The 27,674-nt window shown below is 36.4% G+C and overlaps 1 protein-coding gene across 7 annotated transcripts in view; it reads left to right on the top strand.

Annotated features, from left to right (window-relative positions):
• Positions 1 to 27,674, top strand: part of ATP11A (ATPase phospholipid transporting 11A) — a 120,128-nt gene that overhangs the window by 53,120 nt on the left and 39,334 nt on the right. For all 7 annotated transcript variants that reach the window (XR_005258995.1, XM_038154397.1, XM_038154404.1 and 4 more), the window contains exons 2-10: positions 5,720 to 5,842; positions 16,825 to 16,914; positions 18,016 to 18,096; positions 19,199 to 19,306; positions 22,096 to 22,224; positions 22,731 to 22,834; positions 25,459 to 25,509; positions 26,983 to 27,047; positions 27,432 to 27,513. Coding sequence is in view for 6 of the 7 variants with exons in the window: in XM_038154397.1 (XP_038010325.1) it covers positions 5,720 to 5,842; positions 16,825 to 16,914; positions 18,016 to 18,096; positions 19,199 to 19,306; positions 22,096 to 22,224; positions 22,731 to 22,834; positions 25,459 to 25,509; positions 26,983 to 27,047; positions 27,432 to 27,513 (833 nt within the window). In the remaining variant the exon portion in view is untranslated. The remainder of the gene's footprint in view (positions 1 to 5,719; positions 5,843 to 16,824; positions 16,915 to 18,015; positions 18,097 to 19,198; positions 19,307 to 22,095; positions 22,225 to 22,730; positions 22,835 to 25,458; positions 25,510 to 26,982; positions 27,048 to 27,431; positions 27,514 to 27,674) is intronic.

The following is a 27,674-nucleotide window of genomic DNA, read 5'->3' as shown; positions in this document are numbered from 1 at the left end:
TATTAGCAGTTAAAGAATGTTAATATCTTCTTTCTTTTCCCTCTTCATATACTTACGTCCAGTATTCTGTGACTTGTAGGCAATTGATTGGAGAGAGTTTCGATTTCAAATGTTATTCCTGACAAAAATCCTCATCCAAGGATTTAAAATTCATTTGCTGAAATGAAATATGATTCTGTAGCAACAGATCCCATTATGGGTGACCCATAGGAAATGTGTTAATTAGTCATAGAAGTTTCTGGGAGAGAGTTGTTCTGAGGTTTTTTTTTTGGTTGGTTTTTTGGGCCTTTTTTTTGTGGTTGCATCTGAAGAGCTGCATTTTAGTATTCCGTTCAGTTAGGTTTTTAATGGCATGTGTCCATGACTCGTAGGTGAATGAGGTAATTTCCTTTCTGTTTACAATGTCTCATACTGAGGTAGTCCTTTTTCAGAACATAAAACCCAATGGGGTATTTATCTGATAATTATATACATTATTTTATCTATGCTGTTCTATATTAATACAAAACATAACCTGAACAGCTTTCAACGTTATACTCTTCATTCTGAGCCTGGCAAATTCATATGAAGGGCTGGTATAATGCTGTGCACAAAATGTAAAGCCTGAGTGCTCTCTCTATAGGTATTTGTGAGTTGGCCTATCATTTGAAATCTAAAATACTCTAAATGGATGAGAATTTCACCCTTTATCTCCACAAATACATACATACAAATTAGAGATTTTTTTTTTTTTTTGCAAAAGTGAACTATTTAAGACCTCAATCTATTTTACTGGTTAGGTTTAACTTTAACTTTCCTTTAACTTTAGGAAATGTAGATTATTTAAAAATTATTATTTCTTTAGATGAATTTTTTTGTGATCTCTAGAACAAATATAGTCCTAAAAGGACTGGGTTTGGAAAGATGAGGTAAAAATCTGTATTCTGTGCCGTTGTTTGCAAAGGCTGCTCCTATTCGTGCAGAGTGGTGTCAAGTGTAAAAGAGCGGGTACTCAGAACATTTGACAGAGACAAAGTTGAGATTATATGATCTCATTGTTTGGTAAATACTGCATGATAAGGACTGTTTCCTTACAGTATTAGAAAGGAAAACAACTTTTTTTTTTTTCTCTTTAGTGAATTGCAGCTTTGAGATACTGTAGTTCTCTTCACTGAATGAAAAATTGGAAACTGAGAGCCTTTAGTGCAGAGCTGTTGTTTTGCGTGAATGTTTTTTCACACTGCACACTATTAGTTCTTGCTGTAGATTCTGAGTGATAATGGCTTGTCAGTATCTGTTATCCTAAAACTCCAAAGTGGTTGAGCAGCTGTGTGTTCAGTGTGCAGTTTTAACAGTGGTGCTAATTGCTTAATTGACATCAAATATTCGTGATTCAGTAAAACACCAGGCTGTTAGGAAAGCCTGCCTCTATTGGTGTAAATTACTTCTGTGTGGAGAAAAGGAGTCCCAGCCTGGGTGAACAAGTCTGTAGCTGATGCTGAGAATTTGATGCTGTCAAATCTGTGGTTAGAGTGCACTATCCCTTTTAATCAAAAAGCCTTTAGAAAAAAGTAGAAGAGAATACTGTTCAATTAAATGTACTTTGAGCTTGGCCAGGGCAGGTTGATTTAGTTTTCAGCTGTACTTAGTGCATATTAACTTATTTGAGTAGTGTTTGTGTTTATATTATTTCTAGAGAAAATAAAATATTGAAGATTGTTGCTGGATAATTATGCCTGAGTTAATAGTTCAAGTGGAGAGTCAGGAAATGTGGAAAGTCAGGAATGATTTCAAAATCATGTTAAATCTCTTTACTAAAAATATGGGGGAAGACTTGGAATCTTTCAAAGTCAGTTACTTTTCAACAACTACCATTAGCATCTTCCTATGATCCTTTTGCTGTCACCCATTGAATACCAAGCCCGTTGTCTTTTCAGGCAATACATTTGTTTAAATTCAATCTAGATAAAAATTACTGGAGTAGCATGAAGATGAATCTCAAGCTAGTTTCAGTTTTATTTTTTTAAATCAGAGAAAAATAAGCGGCAGAAATACTTCAACTCTTCAGGTAAAATCCTGTTAACTGTTTCTGTCTCTGTGCCTTAGTCTTTTGCTCGTCTTTGCTTTTTTGGTTGCTGACACCGCTTGAAAGCATAAAAGCTGTGTAACATTTCATTGGTGTGCCAATAAAACCAGGTTTCAGTACATTGAGCTTTATACTATAAATAGAAGCACATAATGCTAAGGTATATGTGTGGTTTCTTGGATGTATTGTTAATGGGCTTAAGCAACGGAACTTAAAAAAAAAAGAAGTTAATGTAGTTTGTTGTTCTGGCAGTGGCATCAGACTGCTTTTTTCAGTGACTCTGGTGACATTCTGTAAGTTGTAATACCAGAACACTAAAAAGACTGTCAGATCAGGGTTGTTTGGCTTTGGAGGTTGGCATTACAGGACATTTAGTTGCTGTAGTTTGATTTCTCTATGTGGCCCACATCCTGACTTCTAGTGCTGTTTTTCTAAAAGTATCTTTTTCTGCTTCACACAAGTGTTGCTATATTGAGCAGTGCGTCTGACTTTGTGCATTGCAGTTCTACCTCACTGGCAAAGAGAGCCTTACTCTCCCGTGCTTAGTTTTTTTACTCTTGTACTGGGAGTGGTTTTGGAGGTTTGAAGTTGTTGAATTAGGTTGGTAAAGTGCATTTATCTTCTATAACCTATTAACATAGTGAAAAGTAAAAAATGTTCTGTGATAGCAGATAGTTTAAGTTAGATATGTTTTATACATTTGTGGTAAATTTATCAATCTGTGATAAAACCAGATGAAATTAAGCCAATAGAAGAGATTGTCTGAATTTTATAATGATGCTGGAACACAAATTCCAGAGTGGTTGGCTTACTTAGTGTTGACACAGTACTCCAGGGCTATCAGACCTGTAAAAAGCAGCAGTAATGGCAGGAGGATGCTGTTCAGAGCTCTATCTTCCCAGGTTCATAGATAATTTTGGAGGCCAGTTTTAACTGAGTCATGATGAAGACTCAGTGTATACAGTGAAACTTCAAAAAGTGCTTTTTTTGAACGAAGTGCATTGTCATCCAGTGTGGACTGATTCGTAATAATTGTGAGATCAATTGTCAAGCTGGACCTCTGTAGAGGAAAGTTGAAGCTGAGGGATTTCTTCTTGGCTTTCAAAGTTTGTGGCGTTCCCATTAGCTGTTTAGGTAACCATCTCTGAACTTAGGCACTTCACTTATCAGGAGTAATCTTTGTGCTGCGTTTATATCTGGAATGTCCTTCCTAATGAAAAACTAAAAAATGTTGTACAGTTTGATGTATTTTACAGGAATATCTCACATTCCCTTGTATTTCTAGGAGTATTAAGTGACGCAAGTGTCAGTAGATAATTTGTGTGCATTGTACATTTAGTGCACTGACAAGATAAAAAAGTACTGTGTCCTGATAAAGTGGTAAAGATACAGTGTTTTGTTATTGCCATAGAAGTAAGGTGGGATATGGAAACATTGTCATGCTTTACTTCCCTCCAAAATGTTTTGGCTTGCTCAAAGAATGTTATCTGGCCTTCAGGAGTGGGCTGAATGACACTTGACTTTTTGACAAGTCCACTTGGTGGTAAGGGAGAAGTTGTCTGACTGGAAAATCAATGCAATTTTTATACCGACCCACATCCTAGTTTCAAATGCGTGCTAGCTGTGGCATGGGAGAAATGTAGGTGCACTCCCACTGAGCTGGGGCAGTTACAGGGCTTAGCATGAGTCCTGGCTGGGCTGTTGGTACGTCTTATGAGGGGCTGTCATTTTTACTTCCTTTGTTAAAAGCTTCATATAATGTATTAAGTGACTCTTTCAGGTTAATTAAAGTTGAATAATACTTAAAAAAATATGTGGGGTTTACTTTTGCCTTTTATTTTATGCCCAGTATTGAAATTTTGTCCTTTGTTTTTGTCTACTGAACCTAATGCCTTCATTTTTCTGTCATGTGTAAGAATCAAGTAATGATTTTGTGTCCCTTGTGTCTGCTTCTAGTATCTACTTCTGGGATGGCAGAAGTTGCTTTTCTTTAATCCTTGTACTTCACTTTACATTTTACTTGATGACTTGTACTCAGCTATTTTGTGGTTAATAGTCTGTGTCCAATAGGTTTTCTTTTTATATTTTTGATGTTCTCTCCAACCTCGAGAAAGTCATGCACATCACAGAGATAATTGTTTTATTAGCTTAACTGCTCCAAATCTGCAGAGTATTGCAAGATTTTATATGTCTGTTCCCAATAAATTATGTAGAAAGTGATCTTCAGCTGTGTTGCACATAAGGGCAGTGGAAAAATCACAGACGTGAATTGATGAAGAAAATGTTAGGGTGAATGTTTTTTAAGTTTAAGAACTTAATTTTGTTTTAGGCTTAATAGTGAAGTGTGTACTAGTAAAGTAAATGGACCTTTAACTATTGACATCAAGCCTAGCTAGAAAAGAATGAACCATGTCTGTATGACTAATTTCTGTCAAGAACTGTACAGGTACAGCCAGCTGCTGTGGGGAATGATGCCTTGGCTGTGTAAACTGCCAAAGTCACTCAATTTGTTTGGAGTTAGTTTGCTTGGTGTCTGACAGTTCACCTCTAGAGGCAGACAAGCACCCGTGCCCAGGAGCACTTTTAGGACATATTTAATGTACTAAATACCATGTAGCTGTTGAGGATGCAGAAAAGAAGCTTCTCTCTAATATGGTTAATGAACGAATGTGTAAATGCGTCAGTGCAGCATAAAGCAGAGGTTTTGAGTTTAACTTATGAGATATTTAAATTAATCCAGATTTGACCTTATGATGATGATAAAGTTGCTGATGCCCGGGCTCTCCAAGTGTTAGGGATGTGTTCTGTGCTTCAAAAATGTTATTCATAAGGTAGGTGTGAATTAGACTGTTGACTAAGGGATGGTCATTTCATAATCTATGTCCCCCAGAAAAATTAACTTATAAATTTAAAAAAATGGTTATTTTAGTTTTGTCTAAGTACTTTTTTTTACAGTGGTTTGTACTTTTTTACAGTTAGTAGAACACAGAAATAGTAATTTTGGGGAAGCTATAGTTGTGGTGGAGTTTGATGTAAATGTGAAAATTTGGCACACCTACTTTTTTTTTCTATAGCTTTCATAGAAGAGGAAGTGCTGAGTTGACAAGCTGAGGTCTTTTCCTGGCAACCTAAGAGTCTCTAAGCTTGTTCATGTGTGGAGAAATGATTACTACTAGTATTTCAGGAGAATAGAGTTTCACTTTGCTGCAAATGAAATTCTGAGTTATGGCTGGCTAGTCTCAAAAATGTGAAGAATTTGTCATATTAAAATATTTTAATTAGCACGGATTTTTATTAGTGATGAAAAGAGTAACAAACATATAAGTACTTATTAAATACCTAATTTGACTGAGGGTCTCAAACAATTCACCCTTTTTCAGTTATAAACAAAAAAGTCAGAACAGTTATTTTCATGGATGCTGTTGTATTGCTTTGTGGGAAAGTGAAGCGCAGTTAAGGCAGAGTTGTGACATTTGACTTGGCTTTGGGTGTTCTGGTGATCTTGAGCTGATACAGAAAAGCGTGAGGGGTCATGCGCTGCTGGCTGTGTATGTGTAGATGGTCAGGCATGTGATTAGTTAATTCAGTGTGTGACTCGTGTTACTGCAGAAGTACTGAGTGAACTGACACAGTTACTCTTTTTTTCTCCCATAGTGTGCTGGAGAAGAGAATTGGGTGGACAGTCGGACTATTTATGTTGGGCATCGTGAGCCACCTCCAGGCGCTGAAGCATACATTCCACAGAGATTTCCAGATAATAGAATAGTCTCATCAAAGGTACCAATATTTTCTTTCATTCATTTAGATAAATCAGCTGAAATTATTCTTTCTCTTTATTTTTTTCAAGATTTTTCCTAGGCTTCCTGTATATTTTTCCTTTCCACAACCAGCAAAGGTAAAATGAAGATATCTCAGATTTCTTCTAGAGAAGCTAATTGCTAATTTGTCTCTAAAATGAATAGAAATAGAATAATTTCTCCCATGTTTACTCTAGTACCTAGTATAGTACAGTGTTTGAGTAATAATGAGCTTTTCAACAAAGAAAAAAACAATTTTCATTTGAGGCAATCTTGGAGTAAATAAAATCTTCCGAAAGGAAGACCGCATCCTTTGTACTCGAAAGCAATACCTCAAAGTACTAGAAATAATTTAATTTGTTAAGCACTTAGATTCATCATACTCTCTACCCTAAGTGTCATTCCGTTCAAAAGCTACTGTTCCTCTGGGGTTTTGTCAACAGTCTTCATTATTCACATGGAAGTGCATCATACTGAAAGTCTTGGTAGTGTAATACGTTTGCGCTGTTTAGAAATCTTCTAGTTGTCCCTTATCTCAATTAGTAAGTTTTAACTTTCATACGCTCCAGCAGCCTTTTGTGAGCAGTTGGGATGTTGGTGCTTTCCAGCTGGCTTTCTTTAGCCAAAGGTTTTTACTGCAGTGGCATAGAGATTTGAATGCTTGCAGGTGATGTATGGCTAACAACTCAAGAACTCCCAAGTTTGCAGTATACTTAGATTTTAATCTTCATGAGCTAATACAAAATAATCAATTCAAAATTATATCTCCTTTACCGAGAATTTCTTTTTGAATAGTGTCTCAAATCCTCAGCCATTTTAAGAATGTTGGTAGCATTGTGATCTCAAGGAACTGAGTGATCACCCTTGTGTACCTGAACATTTGCCAGCCATTAACATAATGAAAGCCAGACTTTTCACAAATGGTGTGTCAGTTCTCATGTGAGATGTTCTATTTGCTACCTTCTTACCATACTTCATTCAAAGAAAGTGTACTAAGCAGCAGTGTAGTATTTAGGCATCTTTAATTAGATAGAATGCTCGAATGGTAAGGCAGATGAAGTACAGTCAGACTGGTACAGTGGGAAATCCTATGCTCTACACATTGGTTTGTATTGCCTTTTGAATTATGGAAGAGTAAACACACTTAATGCAAATTTTTGTACTCCGGTGAGTACAAAAACAACATTTTTCTTATTTCTTTAAATCTAATTTGAGATGTATGTAAATAAAGCCGTTGAAGTTACTGCTGATAGTTTTATTGAAATAAAAATATCCTGTTCAACTATGTTTTGACATAAAAATATAGTTGAAGTTAAAAGTTGCTTTGCTTTGCAGTGAGATTTTTAAAGTATGACTTAAACATGCATTGAACTAGGGAATCCCTGTGAGCAATTAGTGAACATATATGACTTCAACCAGTTCAGGACAGAGACTTTACTATATTTTTATTTGGCTATAAAGCATATTCAGTTAAATATTTTAAATGTTAAACTATGTAGCTGTGAACTGTATCTGTAAACAGCCTTCCATAAACAAAAAGTATTAGTGGAAATACATTTTGTATATACAAGAGGTTTCTCAGTTTTTCTGTTTATTGATCAAACTTATCTCATTTAATAAATAAAATGTAGACTGTCTTTGTGAAAGTAAATTCAGTGGTGATATTTCAGGAGGGAACAGAATTCATGTAATTGCTTTATAATATTGAAGAGTTGCTCAGACTGCTGAAAGCTGTTTGAAGAAAGCTGTTGCCTGTATATGGGAACTTCCTGTGCCGTCCCTTTCAAGGGAACTCTATTATTCCCACGCTCCATCCCAGACAAGCTGAATAAGGCACTGTTGTGGCTTGACTAGCATTCATTCTGGTTCTGTGAGCTGCTTCCTTGTACCCTTTCACCCATCCTTATCCCTTGCTCGCTTATGAACCCTCTGAGGGGGCACTTCTTACAGTGTAGGGAACGCAGACATTACATTCCTACTAAATGCTCAAATGTACAAAATGAAGATGGTGATCCATTATTGTTAGAGTAAAGGTACATGCTCACAAGCACACTGTGTAATGTTACCTCAACCATGAAGGGTACTTCCTTCATCTTTCATCAGCAAGACAGACAGTAACTTTCAGCTGGGCTTTTATAGGTGTTTAGTGCTTATGTAAGAAGGTGTATGATTGCTCTTCAAGGATGAGGAACTCTAAACTTCCAAGCACAGACTTTACCAATTTAAGACAAACTGAGTTTCTAAAGAGGGTAGTTAAAAAGCATGAGGAAATGGCATCAATTGGTCTGTCTGTATGCTGCTTTACTAAAAATGTCATGTCATAATGCCCTGAAAAAGACATCACCTTGCAGTAATGTGAACCTTCGATTTTACGGGTCCTTCTAAAGGTACACTTTGCTGTGCTTCACCAGAGGCTTCCTGATGTCAGCAGGGTAGTGCTTTGATTCAAGTGCAAAGGGATAGTTCATGTACATTGCAGTGTCACTGTGGAATGTGGTTAATGCTCTGTCTGCCTAATGATACATTCCTGATTGTGAAGAATTATACAGGGACAAACCTTGGCTAGACAAAAGTGTTCTGTTGGTTTGATGTGTTAATTCAATTATGATATTAACAATGTATTGCAAAAGGTGTCTGTTGAAGAAGTAAAAGACGAAAACTCATATCTTTCGGATTGTGCGTGCAGTTCCTTTTACCTTCTACAGACAGTGACCTTTATAACATGTATTCTTTTGTTGATTTAACTTTAAGCTGCTTGAGCTGCCTTGGGTGTTGGCCTTTGAAGTGGCTGTTATGTGCCCTTGATTGAATTTGTCACATGACAGTGCTGCAGCATGGAAAAATATCAGCTAGTAGAAAAATTCCAATGTTTCAAATGTAGAAGAAAGAAAGTAATTGAATTTGCAGGGTGGCTGGCCTTTTTCTGGAAAAGTTATGCACATTTTGATACTATTTACTTTTTGGTGGAACTTAAAAATTAAAAGGAAACTAAGTTAAACTAGGCAGCCCTAGCAGCTACAAAAATTTGGCGAGAAACAACCTCTTTTCCTTCTGAAACAGGATTTTACTTTTTGAAAAAAATGGATAAATTATAAAATAACTTTTTCGTACAGAACTTCCTTAAGGGTCGGGCTTCTTGTTATTGTGCTGGGAATATGATTGTGTATTTAGTAGTCTTTAATGAATTTCTCCGCTGTGAATTCCTTCAATACCTTTTAAGCCCATGTAAATTCTCAGAATAAAGAACAGTTCAACTGTAGAAATGTTTGCCAAAAGAAAGTATGAGCCTTCATTTTAAAACTTCCTGCTGATTTGAGTTAGTCATTGTCCGATTCAAGGATTTGGAATACAGTTATCCCGTGTTTATAATCTTGTTCCTGTTGGTGGTCTTCCACCATATTTCCTTTCCAGGAGGAATAGCCCTGAGCCTGTTCAATAATTGTTTATGTGAAAGCTACTCCATGCCTTTGCTCAGGTTTGGTCTGCCCCTTTTCCAAACCAGTGGAATCACGCACAGATCATTCAGTACATAGCAAACTATGGATTTATGTAGAGGCATGATGATGTTTTTAGCTTGTTATTAATTTATTATTTTTCAATATCCAAATTCCCTTTTCCTGAAGTTAATCTAATACTTTTATAGAATTGCTATGCTTCAAGGAGTTAATTTGTTGGCAAAGCAGGGATTTGCACTTCTTGTTCTACTGGAATCAATGACTTGAAGACTGATGGGATGTGTACATTTCCTTTGAACAGAGGGAAAAATTGTACTGAAAATAACATCTTTTTTGAGGCAACAACATGGAGTTCATAGGAACATTAATTAGAGTTGCTTATGGCTTTTGGAAAAAAAACCAAAAAACAACCCTCCCAAAAGTCCATAGAGAAAGAACAACAAGAAAGAGCCAAAAATTCCTGGATAGGAGTTGCTGGTTTAGTGAGAGCTTAGAGAATTTCCTGTGTGGCAGAGACACCTGGCAAAATTAGAAAATCCACAAACTTTAGGTAGGAGAACAGATTTATTCCCCCCCCCCCCCGCCCCCCATATCACCCACAGAGGAAGTTGGGTAAAGGAGACTTAAAAAGGCTTTTACTCTTCATTTCAGTCTATGGATAATTAACACACAATTTTTTGCCTCAATGGTCCTGTCCAGCTGCAAACTTTTACTGTCATAATTTAGTAAAGAGAAATTTTACAGCTACACAACCTACTTGTGCCTGGGTCACCAACATAACTGGAGACAGCAGGGCATATGCTCCTGGAAGATGATACTGAAGAGTAGTGGGATATGACTCTTGCATGAAATGCAAGATTGACTCTGCAGTGGATACAGAGCTATTACTTGAAGAATTTGCCCTAAAGAGATGTCACTCTAATTAAATTATACATGAAATTACAAAGTGCTCATTTGTACTGTAGCTTTATTTCCTGTTCTTCCTTATAGAAGAGCAATCAGTTGAACTCAGAGAACTGGAGAACTGGAACTCAGAGTGGGAGAACTGGACCACTGTTATTTCACTTTGTAATGCTGTATGCTGTATTCATGGATCAGAAGTGATACTGTTTTTGCTGCACAAATAATGTGGTCTTCAGTTGTCTGTCTGTTTCTTTAGGACTTTTCATTAAATACTGATCCAAACATTGGTTTCTGTGATAGTGGCCTGAGACAATAATGCTATGTGTTGGGAATCCTATACATTTGCAAGGGAAACCTTAGCCACCTTCAGTGCTAATCTGATTGAGATGACTCACAGTTAATCACAGTGACTACTAGTTTAATAGAGTGAAGTAATTCTGACATGTTTCAGCAGATGTTGTTGAAATATTCTTTTCTTTCAGCAGAAATTCATGCCCTTGTGCTGTACCTCTTGCCCGCAGCACTTGCTCATATAAACACACAAAGACTGGATCTGCACTGATTTCTCATTTTGTTGCCACATTTAAAAGAAATGTGAAGCTTACTGAAGCTTAAGGAAATACTAAACCACCTCTATCAAGATGAGCTGCTTGGAATCCAGCAGAAACCTAGGCTGTCCCACACTTTCCAAGGCGCTGCTTCACAACTGGAAGCCTTTGTCTGGCCTCTCTAGGGCCATGACATAGCAGTTTCAAGATGAGGAGTTCAAACACGGCCCTGAGCAATGATATTTGAAAGCCAGAAAAGTATCCAAAGCCCACAGTGGAACGAGGCATGGCCATGTGTTTGTGAAGCCAATAAATGATTGTGTAGCATACCATGGGGGGGCAGATAGGGCAGGTAGACAGAAATGTGTGTGGGACAGGGACTAATGCAGGGAGTATTGTGTGTGCCTTTTACTGATCAGCTCTGAATGCAGCTGTAACACAGAGCTCTCCTTTTCTGCCTTGGTAATCCCCCAAGTCCCAGCCGCACTGGGGCAAGCAGGAGGTCAGATCCCATGCTGCAAGGGCCAGGTGTGCCCAGCCCTGCCAAACACTGAGCAGGGCAGGAGCTGTTAGAGATGAGAAGAGTAAATGGACTTGGCTGGCTGTAAAGCTCAAATGCCTCTGAATCAACTGGACTCTCAAAGGGGCCAGCTGAGCTGTGATGGGAGTGCTTGAGTGTGCACTTCTTCCAGGCACGGTAATATAATTTCCTTCTGGAGATAACTGTCAGTGCCTAGAAAGAGCAAGGAAAAGCTCTTCTTTGCTCTTGATGATCCTGCTCAGCGTGGGATTTCCAGGTCAGAGGCTCTTTGCAACCTCCCTTGTGTTCCCAGGAGAAGCCATTTACCCTTCCCATGGCTCAGTCCAGGGTTATTAGCGATATTTTATCTTCGTCTCTGTTTCTGCCCCTAACAGAGCTTTTTAAGTTTCTGTAACACTGTGGAGCGTTCATGTAGCGAAAGAGAAGCAGAAGAAAGAAAGAAACAATAGGTCCAAACCTAATGCCAGGGAAGACCGGTGTAATTCTTTTCTCTTTACGAGTGAGAAAGTGAAGCTTGCTTGCTCTCACATGCTCTTTCTTCTGTTTTTTTCCGAATATTCTCTGTGACTTCTGTCTTCAGTCAGTCATCCTTGCTGTAAGGTTTTTGTTTGTTTGTTTGTTTGGTTTTTTTAAAATTATAATTACATAATTACAGATGCTGGAGGATTTCTTTGTCAGAGGAGTTCCTGGAGTTAATAGCCTCTATTTGATAAGACTAAGAGTTGTTGAACAGACACTACTAAAGACAGACTTGTTTATAATAGAAATCCTGTTTTACCAGCGACTAGTTTCAAGGAATCTTATGCCAAAATATGTATCTTGGTTCATCAAGTGTGCCATTTGATCCAACTTCCCCAAATCTGTTTAATTTTTGCACTTTTTCTGAACATACTGGTGGTTGTTATTCACTTGTAAAATCCCTACATGTAGCAGAGCTTTCACTGATCCTTGTGTTGTGAATGACCTTGTGATGTGGAGAAGCTGGAGTCCCTCCTGCAGTGGAGTGATAAACACTGTGCAGATGGTGCATATGTTAATACTTTTGTTAATATATTGTTGTGTCTTTCTGCATTCATTCCAAATTGCCATAAATACAGCACAACACTTTTCAAAATATTCCAGTTCTGTTGAGTAGCATATAAGAACAGAAGTCTGAATTTTTTTTGCTTTCAGTTGAAGTCTTCATATTAGTTTAATACATTAAAGAACATAGATGAGTTCTGCAATAACTTCCTATATGTTTATAAGCAGGTCACTTGAGTTAGACAAGGCATACTCTCAGCTCACTTCTTATGATTTCAGATAATTACTGATTTCCTGGGGTTTTTTATACCCTTTGCAATAGTTTTCTCTATCAATTCTCTATATTGATGGACAAATCATTATTCAAAAAAAGTAATATTTTTATAAATAAAATTACCTTCAAAGAAACTGTGAAACTTTTGATCAGACCTTTTTCAGCTATTCTATTGAAGAGGGTTACCTGTACATATCTAATATATGTAGTATTTATGTCATTTTAGTAGCATAATACTTTGTAAGGTGGTGTTATATATAAAGTGTTATGTTCTGTACCTAAAAGGAGACTACAAAAAAGCTGGTGAGGGACTTTTTACAAGGGGGTTGAGTGAAAGGACAAGGGAGAAGGGCTTGAAGCTTAATATAGGATTGGTTTAGATTTACCTTGAAGATGGTGAGGCACTGGAGCAGGTTATCCAGAGAAGTTGTAGAGGCTGTGTCTCTGGAAGCATTCAAGGTTAGTTTGGATGGGGCTTGGAGCAGCCTGGTCAAGTGGAATGTGTCCCTGCCAATGGCAGGGAGGTTGGGACTGAATGCTTGAGAAGATCTTGAATGTCCTTTTCCACCAAAACCATGCTATGGTGTGCACACATGTCTGCAATCTAGTTTTTAAACTGCAGCTTTAAGCATGTATTGTTTCTTGGTAATTGATGTAAAAATGTGTTCATTAAAAATACTGAAGTCACCATGGACACAAATGAATGCAAGATCAGCTTTTCTCTGTACTACTCTAATTTTATTGTCCTTGGGATGGGTTTTGTTTTGCAAAAAGGATGAGAATCATCATAGGAAGACGTCTATGAACCTGGGCTAAACCAATATAGTAGATGTTTTTATTGTAGTAGTTTTAAACATTTACAAGAAGCAGTCAAAGGCTGAGTGAAAAGAGTGAAATCAGGGGGTTTTAGAAGAGAGGTGGTGACAATTTAAAACAAATAATCTGTAAGAAACTGAGGTGTTGACAAAACTCAGTACGAAGTGCTTTTTCTTACAGCTTCAGCTTTTGATGTAAAGTGATTGCTTAAGAAACTCTCCTTTTACTTAAGAATATATCTGCCTCTTAGGGTGGAAAGAGAAGCTTGAAATATGAGCCAAAATTCTGGCATGTGGATACCAAATGGAAAGGTCAAAGTACAGTGTCAAGAACGCTGCATTTTACATTTTTTAATTTGTGTGTCTGGCTTTGGAGGTGCTGAAAGCAAGATGATATCAGTAAAGAGCAAGATGGAGCCAGGGGCATGGGTGGGAATAGTATGGACATGCCCATGAGTGCAGAAGTACATCAGTACTGCAGGTGCTACTGCAGTTATAAATGGGAAGAAAATCTACTTGCATGATGCTGTTTTGACACCAGATTTATCTTACAGACACTTGCACAGTGCTTCAGATGCATCCGTTAGCACCATGTGTTCTTCTTTTGGCTGGGTGCATAACTATTACTACTTTGTGTCTGATGTGTTACCTCCTGTAAGCAAAAACCACCCGTGCACTCTGGCCTGTGGGTCTTTTGTCGCATTTGGAAAAGATCATTTAAGCCATCTCCAACTCGAAAGCTTATCTAAATAGTGTGTAACTGTTTGGATAAACTTATATCCTTCAAGTGAATTATAGTGGGGGGAAAAAAGTATTTAAATATACATAAACCACTTTTCAAGAGTTTACAAAGAACATAACTAGAAATTATCTGAAGAAGAGAGATGATAGTACTAACTCTGAGCACAGTAATCCAATCGATTTAATATTGTCAGTTTCAATGACATTCCTTTAAAAATCTTTGTTTTGTTCCTGCCTAGCTAGGGTAGAGAAACTGCCTTGAATGCAGCAGTCATGAGATAAATCTTGATCTGAGTGGCAGTGCCTCAGTTGCTTCTCTGAGGAGTGATTATGTTGATTAAACATTACTTGCCCATCTGTAGATATTGCTCTGAGCTACTGATGGCTTGGGTGGGGGAAAGTCTGTCTAGACATCTTAGTGTTCTTTCTTGCTGAAACTGCAAAAATCATTACTTCTCTGTTGAAGATGAATGGGCAGAATAAAGACATACATAGTATGCCTGAAACCCAGAGTTGTAAAGTGCTAAAAATTTGTCAGATTGAAAATAAAGTTTTAAGAAGTAGTCTGTGTTAAAGAAGCATTCATTTTAGGAAGCACTTCTCAACCAAAGAAGTGATTTGTTCCCATGTTATTCACTTTTATTCATATAAGAGAGTTGCTGATCAAAGGTGGAGCTGAGGTAGACCACAATTTGGCAGAGAAAGGAGTGAACTAAGGTTGGAATATGAGGAGGATTGGATACTAAAGGTAAAGGTGAACAGCCCTTTTATGGATTGTTGTTTTAATTGATTTACTTGATTCCTCAATCAGATATTTTAAATATCTAGTCCAACAGTAAAATGCTATTACCAGACATTTAGTCAAAAAACCCTCAAGGAGATTTTAAGTGGAAGTTATTACATAAGAGATTACATTTTTATTTAATGAATGGTGATTTGGGGGGCTTGTGTAAATCATTGAACTTTTAGTGGTCAGAAGACCCTTCACCATGGAAAAAACAGTATTTGTATCAAAAGAGCTAAACAGAAAAATAGAAAAAAATGTTTTCCACTTTTCTTTCCCAGCAGGCGGAGATTCTTAAAAAAGTACATGCATACAATTAAAAAACAAAGATAACTTACTTGATAATGATGAAAATATGCAATTGTTGTCATTGAATAGAATCCATACGGTCATCTATCATAATAGCAGTTTTGAATGATCAGCATTGTTGTGCAAGGAAAAAAAATCAAGTATAACTCATTCTCTCTGAAAATTCCATGTAGCTGGATAACGAGTAGTGCAAACTACATTCCTGTCTGATGAAAAGTGTTCTGATTGCAAGACTAGAACACTTGATTTTTTAGCTGTTGCATGTCTGCCTGCCCGAATGTTGGCTTGCTCACAGGTGATTTAATACTGAACTTGCTATTATGCAGGATTAAGTGATAACTTGGGGCATATTTAAGATAGATACTGATTTTTGGCACATGACAGAAGAACATTTCATTCCTATGTCTTGCACATGTTCAGGCTTTAACACCCAAGCAGTACAAATACTGCTGTACGTAATAGGGTTTCATATACATTTAAAGCATATTTCTCCTGGATACTTTTTGTCTCTAGATGTAATGGGAGTACTTTCCTTCTGGAGCTCTGTCTTTGCCTTCAGGGCCAGATTCAGAAGATGTCTAGCTCATGGAATAATTTGGTTATCAGCAAGTATAAGTGCAATCTGCCAAGAGGAGACAAGGCACATTTGTAACAGAGCAAATAAATTAGGATAAGCTTCTTACCCCATCTTGTTTGAAATGAAAGTTTTATTGGAGTTGTCATTTTATTATGTGTCAAAGGATAATTTGGATAATAAGATGATGCAGTGCTAGTTTTCTCAAGCCATTTTTCAAACCTTTTCACGCAATTTTAGCTGACATTTTTTACATGTGTTCCAATAAGCAATCCTTGCAGTGTTTTGCTGGAGCTACAGAGTAAGCTGTGTAAAAACACTGTAGCTGAACCTGCTGCAGGGCAGGGGATGGGACTAGATGATGTTAAGGTCCTTTATCACTTCTACACGGCTTTTTAAATTTGAAGTTTTCACATTTTCTGTTTGCAGCTTTATGTACTGTTTCTTATGTCATTTTACAACACTTACAGTAATTTGTAAGATCAGTACAGAAATATGCAGCCACTTACTCTTATTCACCACTGTAGTTTATCTTGAGGAGTATTTTTGTGTCCTTGCCAGGGAACAAAAGAGCTGACGGCTTTTATTTGGTTGTCTTGCTATTACTGTGTAATTAACTCTGAGTGCCACCTATCTCGAGTCATGAACACAGCATAAAAGTGAATTAAAAGTGCTCTCTGAAATTGCTAAGGTGCTTTTAAAATCCAATAACAGCTTTAAATAAACCATTCCATAACTAGCTAACTCTGGACAAGTATTGTTGCTAGTTAAAAATTATTACAATCCCTAGTACAAAGATTATCACAGTTCAGGAAAACAATACTATTCTAAGAACACATGATTGACAGTTAAGATTCAAATTCAGTAAATTATTAAACTAAATAACAAAAACACTCCTGCTTCTTGTTTAGTTTAATCTTGAAATGTGAATTATAAAATTGAATGTTAATAGTATTTTCTTCACAAACGCTCATAATCTGTGCATTTGTTTTCAGTACACATTTTGGAACTTTATACCAAAAAATTTGTTTGAGCAATTCAGAAGAATAGCTAACTTCTATTTTCTCATCATTTTCCTTGTTCAGGTAAGCTATCCCCATTTCCCAGTAAGTTCTATGTTCTTTCTAAAATAGGGAGAAATTGAAAAAGGTTTTAAAGTTACCTGATTTTGATGACCATGGAGGTAAATGGTTGCACCTAGAAAGCCTTTTTTACACCGATGATGTGAAAAAGGGGTTTTATTTAATTTCCAGGTTGTCAATGTGAAATTAATCTGAAGAGAATTTGACAGCAGCCCTAGTTGGATGGCAAGACCTATGTCTTGAAGAAATTGAAAAGAATGTCTGTCATTTTAATTTTGAAATAAACATCCAGATCAGTAAAACTGTTACTATAAATTCTGTTGATGACAAAGTTTTCTTTGTTTTGCAATAATACTATATTTTATAACAAATAATGTCTCGATCACACTTTTCCAATTGTACTGTGATCAAAGCCTGTCAGAACTGAAATAATAAGTGCTAGTATGATGCTTGCTTAGGGAGGGACATAAATACTTGTTTTTGAAATGAGTTCCATGAATATCTAGTTTGCTGCTTTATAGGTGTCTTAATTCTGAACCTGTCACAGTCACTTCTTGTGTTAAATAATAAAAATCTTACTAAGTGATTTTGTAGACCAGATTCTGTAGAAAAAAAGCAGTGCAGATTCTCAGCACAACTTAGATTTTGTCGTTTGCACTCCCTCTGTGAATTCTGCCTCTTTGTTTATATTTGCAAAAAACCCAGCTTAATATTTCAGAATTTACTCTTTGTAGGCATAAAAACAGCTCTATTGTATAACATGTAAAGCCAGTGCCATGCTAATTTCTAATGGTGCTTTATAATTTTGCTTCCAACACTGCAGCTTTCCAGTCTAATACTTCCCTAAAGTCTTGCTATCAAATATTTTTACAAGGCATTAACATCTGATATTAATGTGATCTAACTACAGTATTGTATCTTCTTATAGAATCCAGTTTTCAAATTTTTACCAGTATAGTACACATTCTTAAAGTTTTATTGAAGTACTGTTTTTTTCAATTAAAATTCCTTGATGTCCTTAACATATTGATGAAATTGCTTGAAAGATTGACTGCTTATGTTCACAAAAATATAACCAGAAAATACTTTTTCTTTTTGTTGCAGTTAATTATTGATACACCTACTAGTCCAGTTACAAGTGGACTTCCACTACTGTTTGTCATCACTGTCACAGCTATCAAACAGGTGAGTAATGTAGGGAGAAAAAGTAAAGCTCTAAAGAGAGAGTTGGGCCCGTTTGGGTTTACTGTCCAAGCAGTGCCCCTTCCCAGCCTCTTACCCACCACAGCCTGCTGGTCTGCTGTGGGAGAAGGTTGAAGAGCAAGCCTTGATGCTGACATGTCCTCTTCAGTAGTAGCCAGAACACTGGGGTGTAACCAAGCCCCAGGTACAAAGCACAGCAGCACAGGACTGTTGTGAAGAAAGTTAACTCCACCCCAGATGGTCCCAAAACAGAGGATAATTTTGGTTGTCCCTTAACAGATACCTTACTACCTTCACAGTCTTTATGCTGAATGCAGATTTCATGAGTCTTCAAAGAAGCTATGGAGAGTTGTGTTTCTCTTTCTTTACAGTGGTAACTATTCATAATTGAGTATATTCTGTAGTTAAATTCAGCACTTCTTGTTGAGCAAAAGTTGTGATACATGCAAGAGCTAGTATTTTAGTGTGACTTTCCCACTCTTAAGATTTTAAATGTTACACTTTAAAGTGTTACTGTTAGTAGTAACCTACCAAAGCCTGGGTTATGACAGGCTGTGCCTGGTACTGTAGTTCTGTGTATTTCCTTGATTTTTCTTCCCAACAACTTGTGTACATTTTGGGACCTTCTTGAGGAGCTGTACCAACCCCTGGAAGTATATTACACTAAAGTTATAAAGTCTCTGTAAATTCCCAGATTATTTTTGAGAGCATCCAAGGAAGTGATACTTTTGATCTGCATTGAATTTTCAAATGCGCTCAAGAGAGTTAGATCTAAAAATGCTGTGGACCACAAGTGGTATTTTCCGTCTCTTAAGCACTGATGACTTTGTCGGGCCCAATCTTTGTCATAGGGCAGGACCTTTTCAATAGAACGTTGCAGATTCCCTATCCTTTAGTTTGTCTACTTGTATAAAGCACAAACTCATATGGTAATTGAGCACTAAAAATAGGATACTCTGCAAAGTATTTTTTCCCTTACAGTGATCAAGGATAATTCTTAATATTTTTCTTACACGCTAGAGCTATTCTTTGTCTTTATAGCCAAATGTGCATCACTGCATCATTCCATTTCATTCTTTTCTAGGGTTATGAAGATTGGCTGAGACATAAAGCTGACAATGCAATAAATCAATGCCCTGTTCATTTCATTCAGCATGGAAAACTGGTTAGAAAGCAAAGCCGAAAATTAAGAGTAAGTAACTATGACTTAACTGGTTTTGTGAATCAGACTTTACTTCGCCCTTCTTGTACACTTCACACATAAAACAAGTTATACAGAAATGTACTATGATGATGCAGCATTTATTGCATTTAATGATTAGATCTACTGAATACTACTTTTTAGTTTCATGTCTCTGAATTAAACGTTTTTATAAAATTAAAATCCTAATGAGATTAGATAAATCTCATTCAATAACATCATTCTAAAATTTTATTTTTAGATGTTACTATTGCTGGTTTTTTATCAGGTTATTTTGCTTAGCTGGAATTAACTAACTCCTTTTGTAAATGTTATTTTCATTTTCCGTTTTTAACTTGGAATTTCTTTCATGATTTATCTTTTCTCTATTTTCTGTCTGTTGTGATTATCACAGAATCATAGGATGGTTTGGGTTGGTTAAAGATCACCTAGTTCCAATCCCTGTGCCGTGGGCAGGGACACCTTGCACTAGACCAGGTTGTTCAGAGCCTTATTAAACCTGGCCTTAAGCACTCTCTGGGATGGGGTATAATTACTATTTTGCACATTAATAATTTATTTAAGTCAGAATGTGACAGTCAGTGCAGTGTATAGAGATACATGCATACGTACAGACAAAACACATTCTAAGTATTTTCTCAAAACTCATCAAATCACAGTCTCTCCATTGACCTTGTGAATGCTGCTACATTCCCCTTTTGGTATATTTTCAGAAATTAATTTTTCTGCTTGTTTTTTAGGTTTTATTTTGTGAGCAGATAACCTTCTTAACATTATTTTCTTTAGAACTCAGAAAACTTGATAGATATTACTTTGGAATTTTCTTCTTTTTGATACGCTTGTTTGGATGTCTTTTTCTGCTCTGCTGTTTTTGGGCATAAGTGTATCACCAGTGTTTACAGCCTTTCTGCTGTGACCTTCCATTCGAGTGTGATAGCTTCTGCCTGGGGCTTCCTGGTAATAAAAATAAATTAGGACATCACATGCTTAAGAATTCCAGGTGTGTTAACTAAGCAGTTAAATATTCCAAACAAAAACAGTCAAGTACCATGCAACTGGATTTTGAATTTTAGTGGTTAATCTGTCACCCATATTTTCTTAATTTCTTCCCTGTTTATTACCTTTCAGAGGGTGTATATTGAGTGACTAAATGATAGAGAGACAGACCTTGAAAACACTTGGATAGAAAGGGATACCTGTGTCTCTTTGTAAATGGGTGAAATTCTCAGATTGATATTACATGAGAAAACAGACTAGGATGTAAAAAGTAGGCCCCTCTGCACCTAAAGCCTGAAGAGACTTCATTAAAGAAGGAAAAAAAGAATTGCTAAAAAACGGAGTTCTTTTTCACACTGTCAGAGAGTGATTGAGGTTGGCATTGACGGTGGCTTTATTTCACTGGAGGTTTTCTGGTCCAGCCCCCAGCTCCAGCAGGGCCACCAAGAGCTGTTTGTTCAGGATCCTGTCTAGAAAGGTTTCCAGTCTCTCCAAGGATGGGGACTCGACTGCCTCCTTTGGGCAGCTGTTGCAGTGCTCAGTCACCAGCACAATGAAAACGAGGGGGACCCTGCCACATTCCAGGTTGTGCCCACTGCCTCAGGTCCTGTTGCCTTCCACCAGAAAGAACCTGTCCTTGTCCCCTTTGCATCCTTAGCTGACACGGTGTCAAACATATTTTAAATTGTATTAAGATGCTATGTACTAGTACTTTTATTTGGTTTGGATTGAGGAAAATGAGAATTTCATACCTGATTGTTGCAGGTATGCTTAGAGTTCATGCTCTCTGGGCCATGTGTACACAATCTGCAATTTTTCATTGCTGTTGGTTAAGGGAAAAAGAAGCCTTTTTCATATCTACAATTAGATAAATCTCATTTTTTTATAGTAATTCTAACATTTTATTTTTAGATGTTACTATTGCTGATTTTTATCAGACTGTTTTGCTTAACTGGAATTAAGTGACTCCTGCGAACTGCTAAGGATAGTGGAATTTAGCTTTATAAGGATATAACAAGCAATGATTAATCTGGGTATTACTATAATAAATTATGACATAAAAGTATATTGAACAGATGTTGACCTACATGAAAAATTGCAAAAATTATGTATTGTTGATGGGATTTTTAATAAAACCCTGATATTCTTAGAACATGGAATATGTCTTTGCCACTTGTTTGATCTCCAAAAATGCAGAAAAAACTCATTTTTCTTTAATGATTTGCATTAATATTTTGAATTTGTAATTGGTTGGCTGTTCTGTTGCAACATTCTAACATGCTGTAAAATATTGCCTATGTTTCCATGAATAAAAATTATTTTGCCAACCTTTAAACATTGATAAAAATAGGATGGACTTTACTCAAAAATTCTGCTAAAAATGTATCCTGTTTTCATCAGCAGATTAAATTGCTGGCTTTTTCTGACACTTTCAGCTGTTTCTAACAGCAGCTCATATCTCCTGCTGTTTTTGAAACAGTTTTGTTGTATTTAGTCTTAAAACAGGGGTAATATCTTCCATCTCTCAAATAATGTTGCAAAACTTAATAGGACAGTACTCGCAGGGTGGTTATCCTGAGAGGAAAGCCAGAAACTGTAGATCTCGGTCATTCTACAAGGTATAATTCAGTTTTCAGAGATATCTCTGTAGTTCTTTACTCTTGTGGTAAAATGGTGCTGTAAATAAAAATTGCTGAATTTTCAAAATACTTATGTTAATCTAGGAAATCTGAAATTGGGGCTGCTACATACATGCATTTTATTTTCTTGTGTTTTTTCCTTAGGTTGGAGATGTTGTAATGGTAAAAGAAAATGAAACATTCCCATGTGATTTAATATTCCTATCGAGTAGTAGAGGAGATGGAACGTGTTTTGTTACAACAACTAGTTTGGATGGTGAATCCAGTCACAAAGTAATTAAATGTTCTACATTTTCTTTCTAAGGCAAAGTTTGCTTTTAATTTTTGACACAAGAGCACAATATGACTTCATGCTTATATGTGTAAGCAGGTATACTGTGTAATTTATGTTTCTACCATCTGACTTAATTTCTCTTAAAGTAATATTATTTTATGAAAAGTTGTAATACATTAATTTGTGATTTTATTTGTGTCCAGTATAGGCGTGCAGATTACAGTGGTAATACACTAATGTTTTGTACTTACATGCTTTCATAGTGATCTGATTTATGAATACACTGCAAGGTACTTTCACATAACGGTATAATCATTAAAACAAAGGTTGGAAAAGACCATGTAAGAAGATGCCCAAACAGGAGCATTTAGAGATGCTTCTTATTTGAATTATGAGCTCTTACATAAGTTAGTAAATGTCATGCTGAGCTGCAGTGTATGTACAGATTAATGTCTTGTGTATCTGTTCTTTTTTTATTTTATTTACATGTTTTTATTGATTCCAGACTTACTATGCTGTTCAAGACACAAAGGCATTTCACAATGAACAGGAAATCGATGCACTACATGCTACCATTGAATGTGAACAACCTCAGCCTGACCTTTACAAGTAAGACAATAATTCTTACCTGTTTCGTTTAAGGTACCTGATCAATAAGTCATAAAAAAACATAATGAAAGGATACTGGCTGCATCTCTATGGTTAGGGTGAGCCCCTCCAATGTGAGTTTGAAGTCAGGTAGGTCTTCCATTCATACTCCTTTTGTGGAGGTAGCTCCCTAGGTGTGCTCTGGGATAGTGATTTCCAAAGGGGAATGGCACAAAGCAGTCCACTGAGGAGTGTGGTGAAAAATTTAGAACTTTAGTTTCTTTTTTTTTAGTACAAAAATAAGGAAGAATTGAAGATTTACTAGTACTTAGTACACTTCTTGACGTTGGCTCCCATACCCTCTCTATAGTTCACATACAATTTTGAGGCTCTCCAGAGGAAGAGGGTGTTCCACAATATGGAAAAGTTGCCTGTGGCACTCACTCCTTTGCTTTCAGCATATTGCAAAGTATTGTCATTTATGTGTACCCAGTTAAATGGATTTACAGATTATATTATTTAGTTTTAACTAAAGTAACACTCACAAAATGCTGAAGTGGCTTAAAAAGACTCTTGCAAAGATATTGCAGAGTGAAGATAATAGTAACAGTCTAGCCCAAATGCACAGTAAGTAAATGACAAGCACTTCTAGTCCAGGTACAGAACTTCTTCAGTCACATTACAAAGTAAAGTCACTGTCAATCTAATCAGATCTGAAAGGATGTCAGCCACAAAAATTTTTAATTGTCAAGACTATTTGAAATACAGATTTTCATCTGCTGTTGTTAACTGTGAGCCTCATACCATAGGCTTTGAAATACTGGCTAATGACAGCATGAAGCCATCATGATTAGGAAAACACTTTAATGCAGAACAGGAAGAAAAATGTCTACCATTGCATAAAGTCATACAATACTCAGTATTTTACAAAAGAACTGTGCACAGCTCCACTAAACCTAATGAGAAATCTTGAGAAGCCCTTTTTGAAGTTTCTTTCTTAATAGTAATACAAGAAGTGCAGTGCCGTTGAGAGAAGACTTGTTTTTTCTGCCACAGTAAAAAAATAGCTGAAATAATACACAGAAAACAAAATTATGTCAAGCTAAAATGCACTCTTTGGACAGCCAATACTGTTGGAAGATGCAGAAAAAACATTGCTTATTTCTGAGGTGTGAAGGCATCTCTTTTTTGTGATGTTGATGATTAAGAAGCTGGTTTAGAAATCTGCTTGAGAACAGGTTCTTCAGAGTATGAAGTTCATTACTTGCTTGATCCTTTTTTTAAATACTTGGGTCACAAAGTGAATGACTGCAAGTTGAAATTCATGCTGTTGTAGATGGTGAAATTCTTTGGGATAGCTGTTGACACAAAAATAATGAAAATGTTTATTGGTAGTCAGCTTGTGTCTGCTGATTCTAACTTGAAATTTTACCTCTCAACAAAACACAGTGGTGAATCTTCTTTTCCAAAGGCATGTGGTTATTTTGTATCATGATGAATCATAACCAACTGTACATTACTGTCTTCAAATGGGGCCCTACTACATTGTATGTTCTCTAAGCAAACAGGTTACCACTCCTGTGAGCCTCAGAGGTTCCATTTCGGGGTAACAGGCCCACCAGCTCCCCACAGTTTCCTCTGCCATTGAGAACCCTAATGTCCAGCTTAATCCCCTTTGCATGAGGTTATCCACTTTGGACAGTGGTATTGCAAATACAGAGTCTGGCTGGAATGAAATCAGTTCCCTTCATAGCCACCAGTATAGTGTTGTTGCTCTGAGACTAAAACAACCTTAATTGCACACCATGGTTGTAGCTATTGTTGGGAAATTCTTACAGCGTCAAACTTTTTGTTCCTCATTTTGCCCCTCCAGCAAATAGGCTGGGGGTGGGCAAGAGGCTGGGGATGGACACAGCCAGGATGGCTGACCTCAGTTGACAAGAGGGTCTGTGCCATATAGTGTCATGCTCAGCAATAGAACCAGGGGCAGGGGGCAGTCTTCCAAAGCAGCTGTTGCTTGGAGACTGGCTGGACATTGGCAGGCTCATGGGAGGTGGTGAGTGGTTGCCTTGGTGTCACTTGTTTTTTTCCCTTCACTTATTAAACTGTCAAGATCTTGCTTTTGCTCTTCTAATTCTGTTCCCTGTCCTGCTGGGGAGGGAAGGAGCCAGAGGCTGATGGGTGCTTAGCTGCTATCCAGGGTCAAGCCACCACATACAGATAAAATGTACTGACAGATATTAAGAGGAAGAATTACTTACTGGCTCTTACTGGCTTTGGTTTGCTTTGGTTTTAATTTAGCTGTAGGCTTTAGATGTTGTAAAATATAGTAATTGCACTGACTTATCTCGGGTAGTTTAGGTAATAAGACTTCTTATTTCTTTTTCATGGGTCTACTTAGAAGATTTATCCCTATTTTTTACATCTATTTATTTGCAAAATTTATGTCGAGTTACCATTCTAAGTATTTTTGTATTTACATGTTTCAAGTGTATATCTATGTATCTCTTATGTTCTTGTTCATGTTCTGGATAATTGGAGCCTGTTCAGTTGGAAAGTGTTCTCTGTGATACATACTTTCTAGAAAATGTTTCTTAAATTATCTATTAGAGTACTATTAAACTACTTATATATTTGCCTTTCAGATTTGTTGGTCGAATAAATGTTTACCATGATAGGAATGAGCCTATTGCAAGGTGGGGAAATCCAGAGTTTCTACACATTTAAATATTTCACAGTTCAATAAGTATCAATAATGAGAATTACCTTTGGTTCGCCAACATTGTGCTGCTATGTTTTAATGATAAAATATTTTTCTCTTAGAAAATTGCAGACTGCTATTTCATAAATAATTGATATTTTATCTTCTAATCATATTTTTCTTCTTGAGTATTTTAATGTCTTTATTCAACTTCAGTTTTATCTGAAATGTATTTAGTTTGTAAACGATGTTGATAGGATTTTGACAGCACTTGTACAATACTACCCCATTAGTGTGAGACCTTGGTAGTGCACTAAACAATATAAATAGTATTACTTGTGTATTTAATTTTTCTTAAATTTTGAAGGGTTTGAACATGTCAAATAATTTTTGTGTAATTTTACTAAGTGTGTTTGATGTCCATAGTGTAAAATGTCCATAGTGCCATGTGTTCAAGTGTTCAAGGGAGGCAACATCCAACTTGCTGTACCTGATTTTGTTCTGATTCTTGTCACAAAGAGGCAAAGCAATAGGAGAGAGAAGCTGCTTGCTGGGGTGATATCCTAGATCCCAGCATGTGGGGAGTTAGGCAGTGCTGGCTGAGTGCCTCCCTAACCTCAGTGTGTCTTTAGATGTGTTATTTTCTGTCACAGTCTGCTATGGAAACCGTCAATTGATCTGGGTCATTCATGTAACATTGTTCCACTAGTTTCTTGAAAGTAGTTTCAGGTTTTACATGAGCATTGTGGCCCTGTTTGTTTGGAGTTTCTTGATTTTTTGGGGGAATTTCATACCACAAGTGCACTTTGAATCACACTGGAAAACGCTGAATGTGCTTCTTGGTTTATTTTTTTTCTTATTGCTTTATAGACAGAATCTGACAATTCTGCATGCAGTGTGTCTGTAAAGTAGTCCTTGGCTTTGAACTCATCTGATGATTAGTGTACATATCATGTTCCAAAATATTATTTTAACTTCATTGAGGTCCTTACATTAATTCCTGTACTCTTTAATAAATTATCTTACCTATATTTATTGGCATTTTAAAAAATGTTTACAGCAAGTATCAAAAATATCTTGTATGCCATTTAAAATAAAGTGGAGGAGTGTATTGTCCTTAAGAAGTTCTAACATACAGGCCACTATAGTTTATATAAGCCTAAAAAATAATAGAATTAATATTTTTAAAAATAAGTAGTGTGCAATTACGAGGGTGAGTCTTTATTTGGGTACCTACATATTTTGGGTTTAGGTGCCTCGGCTTAAGACTTAAATTTTAAAATTGTGATCTTAATTTTAGGCATATGTTTATCTATTTTTAATTTTCACTTTAAAATTTTTAATATGCCTCATAATTTGTTAAAGTAAAAGGTTTTTAGTAAAACAAATTTCCTGTTTTATGTGACTTGCACTAAGGTCAGATGGTTTTCTCTAAATGTTTAAATTTTGTAATACTTACCTTTTGCAGGCCATTAGGATCTGAAAATCTGCTTCTTAGAGGAGCCACTTTAAAGAACACAGAAAAAATCTTTGGTAAATATTCCTGTTGACTACTTTAATGGACCCTGAAGTAATAAGTAAACAGCAAACAAGGTTACAAGCTTACAGTTACTACTGGGCTTAGGATTTCTATTGCCTCACTTGTTTTACAACTTTTTAATTTGGTTTTATATTGTTACATAGAAACACTTTAGCAATTGGAAACTGTGACTGGAATGGAATGTAAATGCTGCTTAAAATTTCTAAGTATCAAGATAATTAAGCCATTTCTAATTTTGGGTTGTCATCCAAATCTGTGGTTTCTTTCTTCAGACTAAAGAATTAAAGAAATGGCAGAGTGTAATAATCTAATGAATTGTGCTCTTTTGAAGTTACTGCACTGTGCAATCTTTAGTAAAACAAGTTGTCTAATTTCAGGTGTTGCTATCTACACTGGCATGGAAACTAAGATGGCATTAAATTACCAATCAAAATCACAGAAGCGATCTGCTGTAGAGAAGTAAAATTTCTAATATTTTATTATTTTGGGGTGTGAAAGCTGCATGCTTAAATGGTGCAAATCAGATTTTTCTTTTTTTCTCTGAAAGTGTATAGTTCATTGATTTAAACAAACAAAAGAGGTAGAGGGACTTAAAATTTGCGTATTAAATAATTTTTTAC

The sequence above is a fragment of the Motacilla alba genome, chromosome 1 (genome assembly GCF_015832195.1).
Source record: "Motacilla alba alba isolate MOTALB_02 chromosome 1, Motacilla_alba_V1.0_pri, whole genome shotgun sequence".
In the NCBI taxonomy this organism is placed as follows: domain Eukaryota; kingdom Metazoa; phylum Chordata; class Aves; order Passeriformes; family Motacillidae; genus Motacilla; species Motacilla alba.
This window is presented reverse-complemented; position numbering and strand designations above follow the sequence as displayed.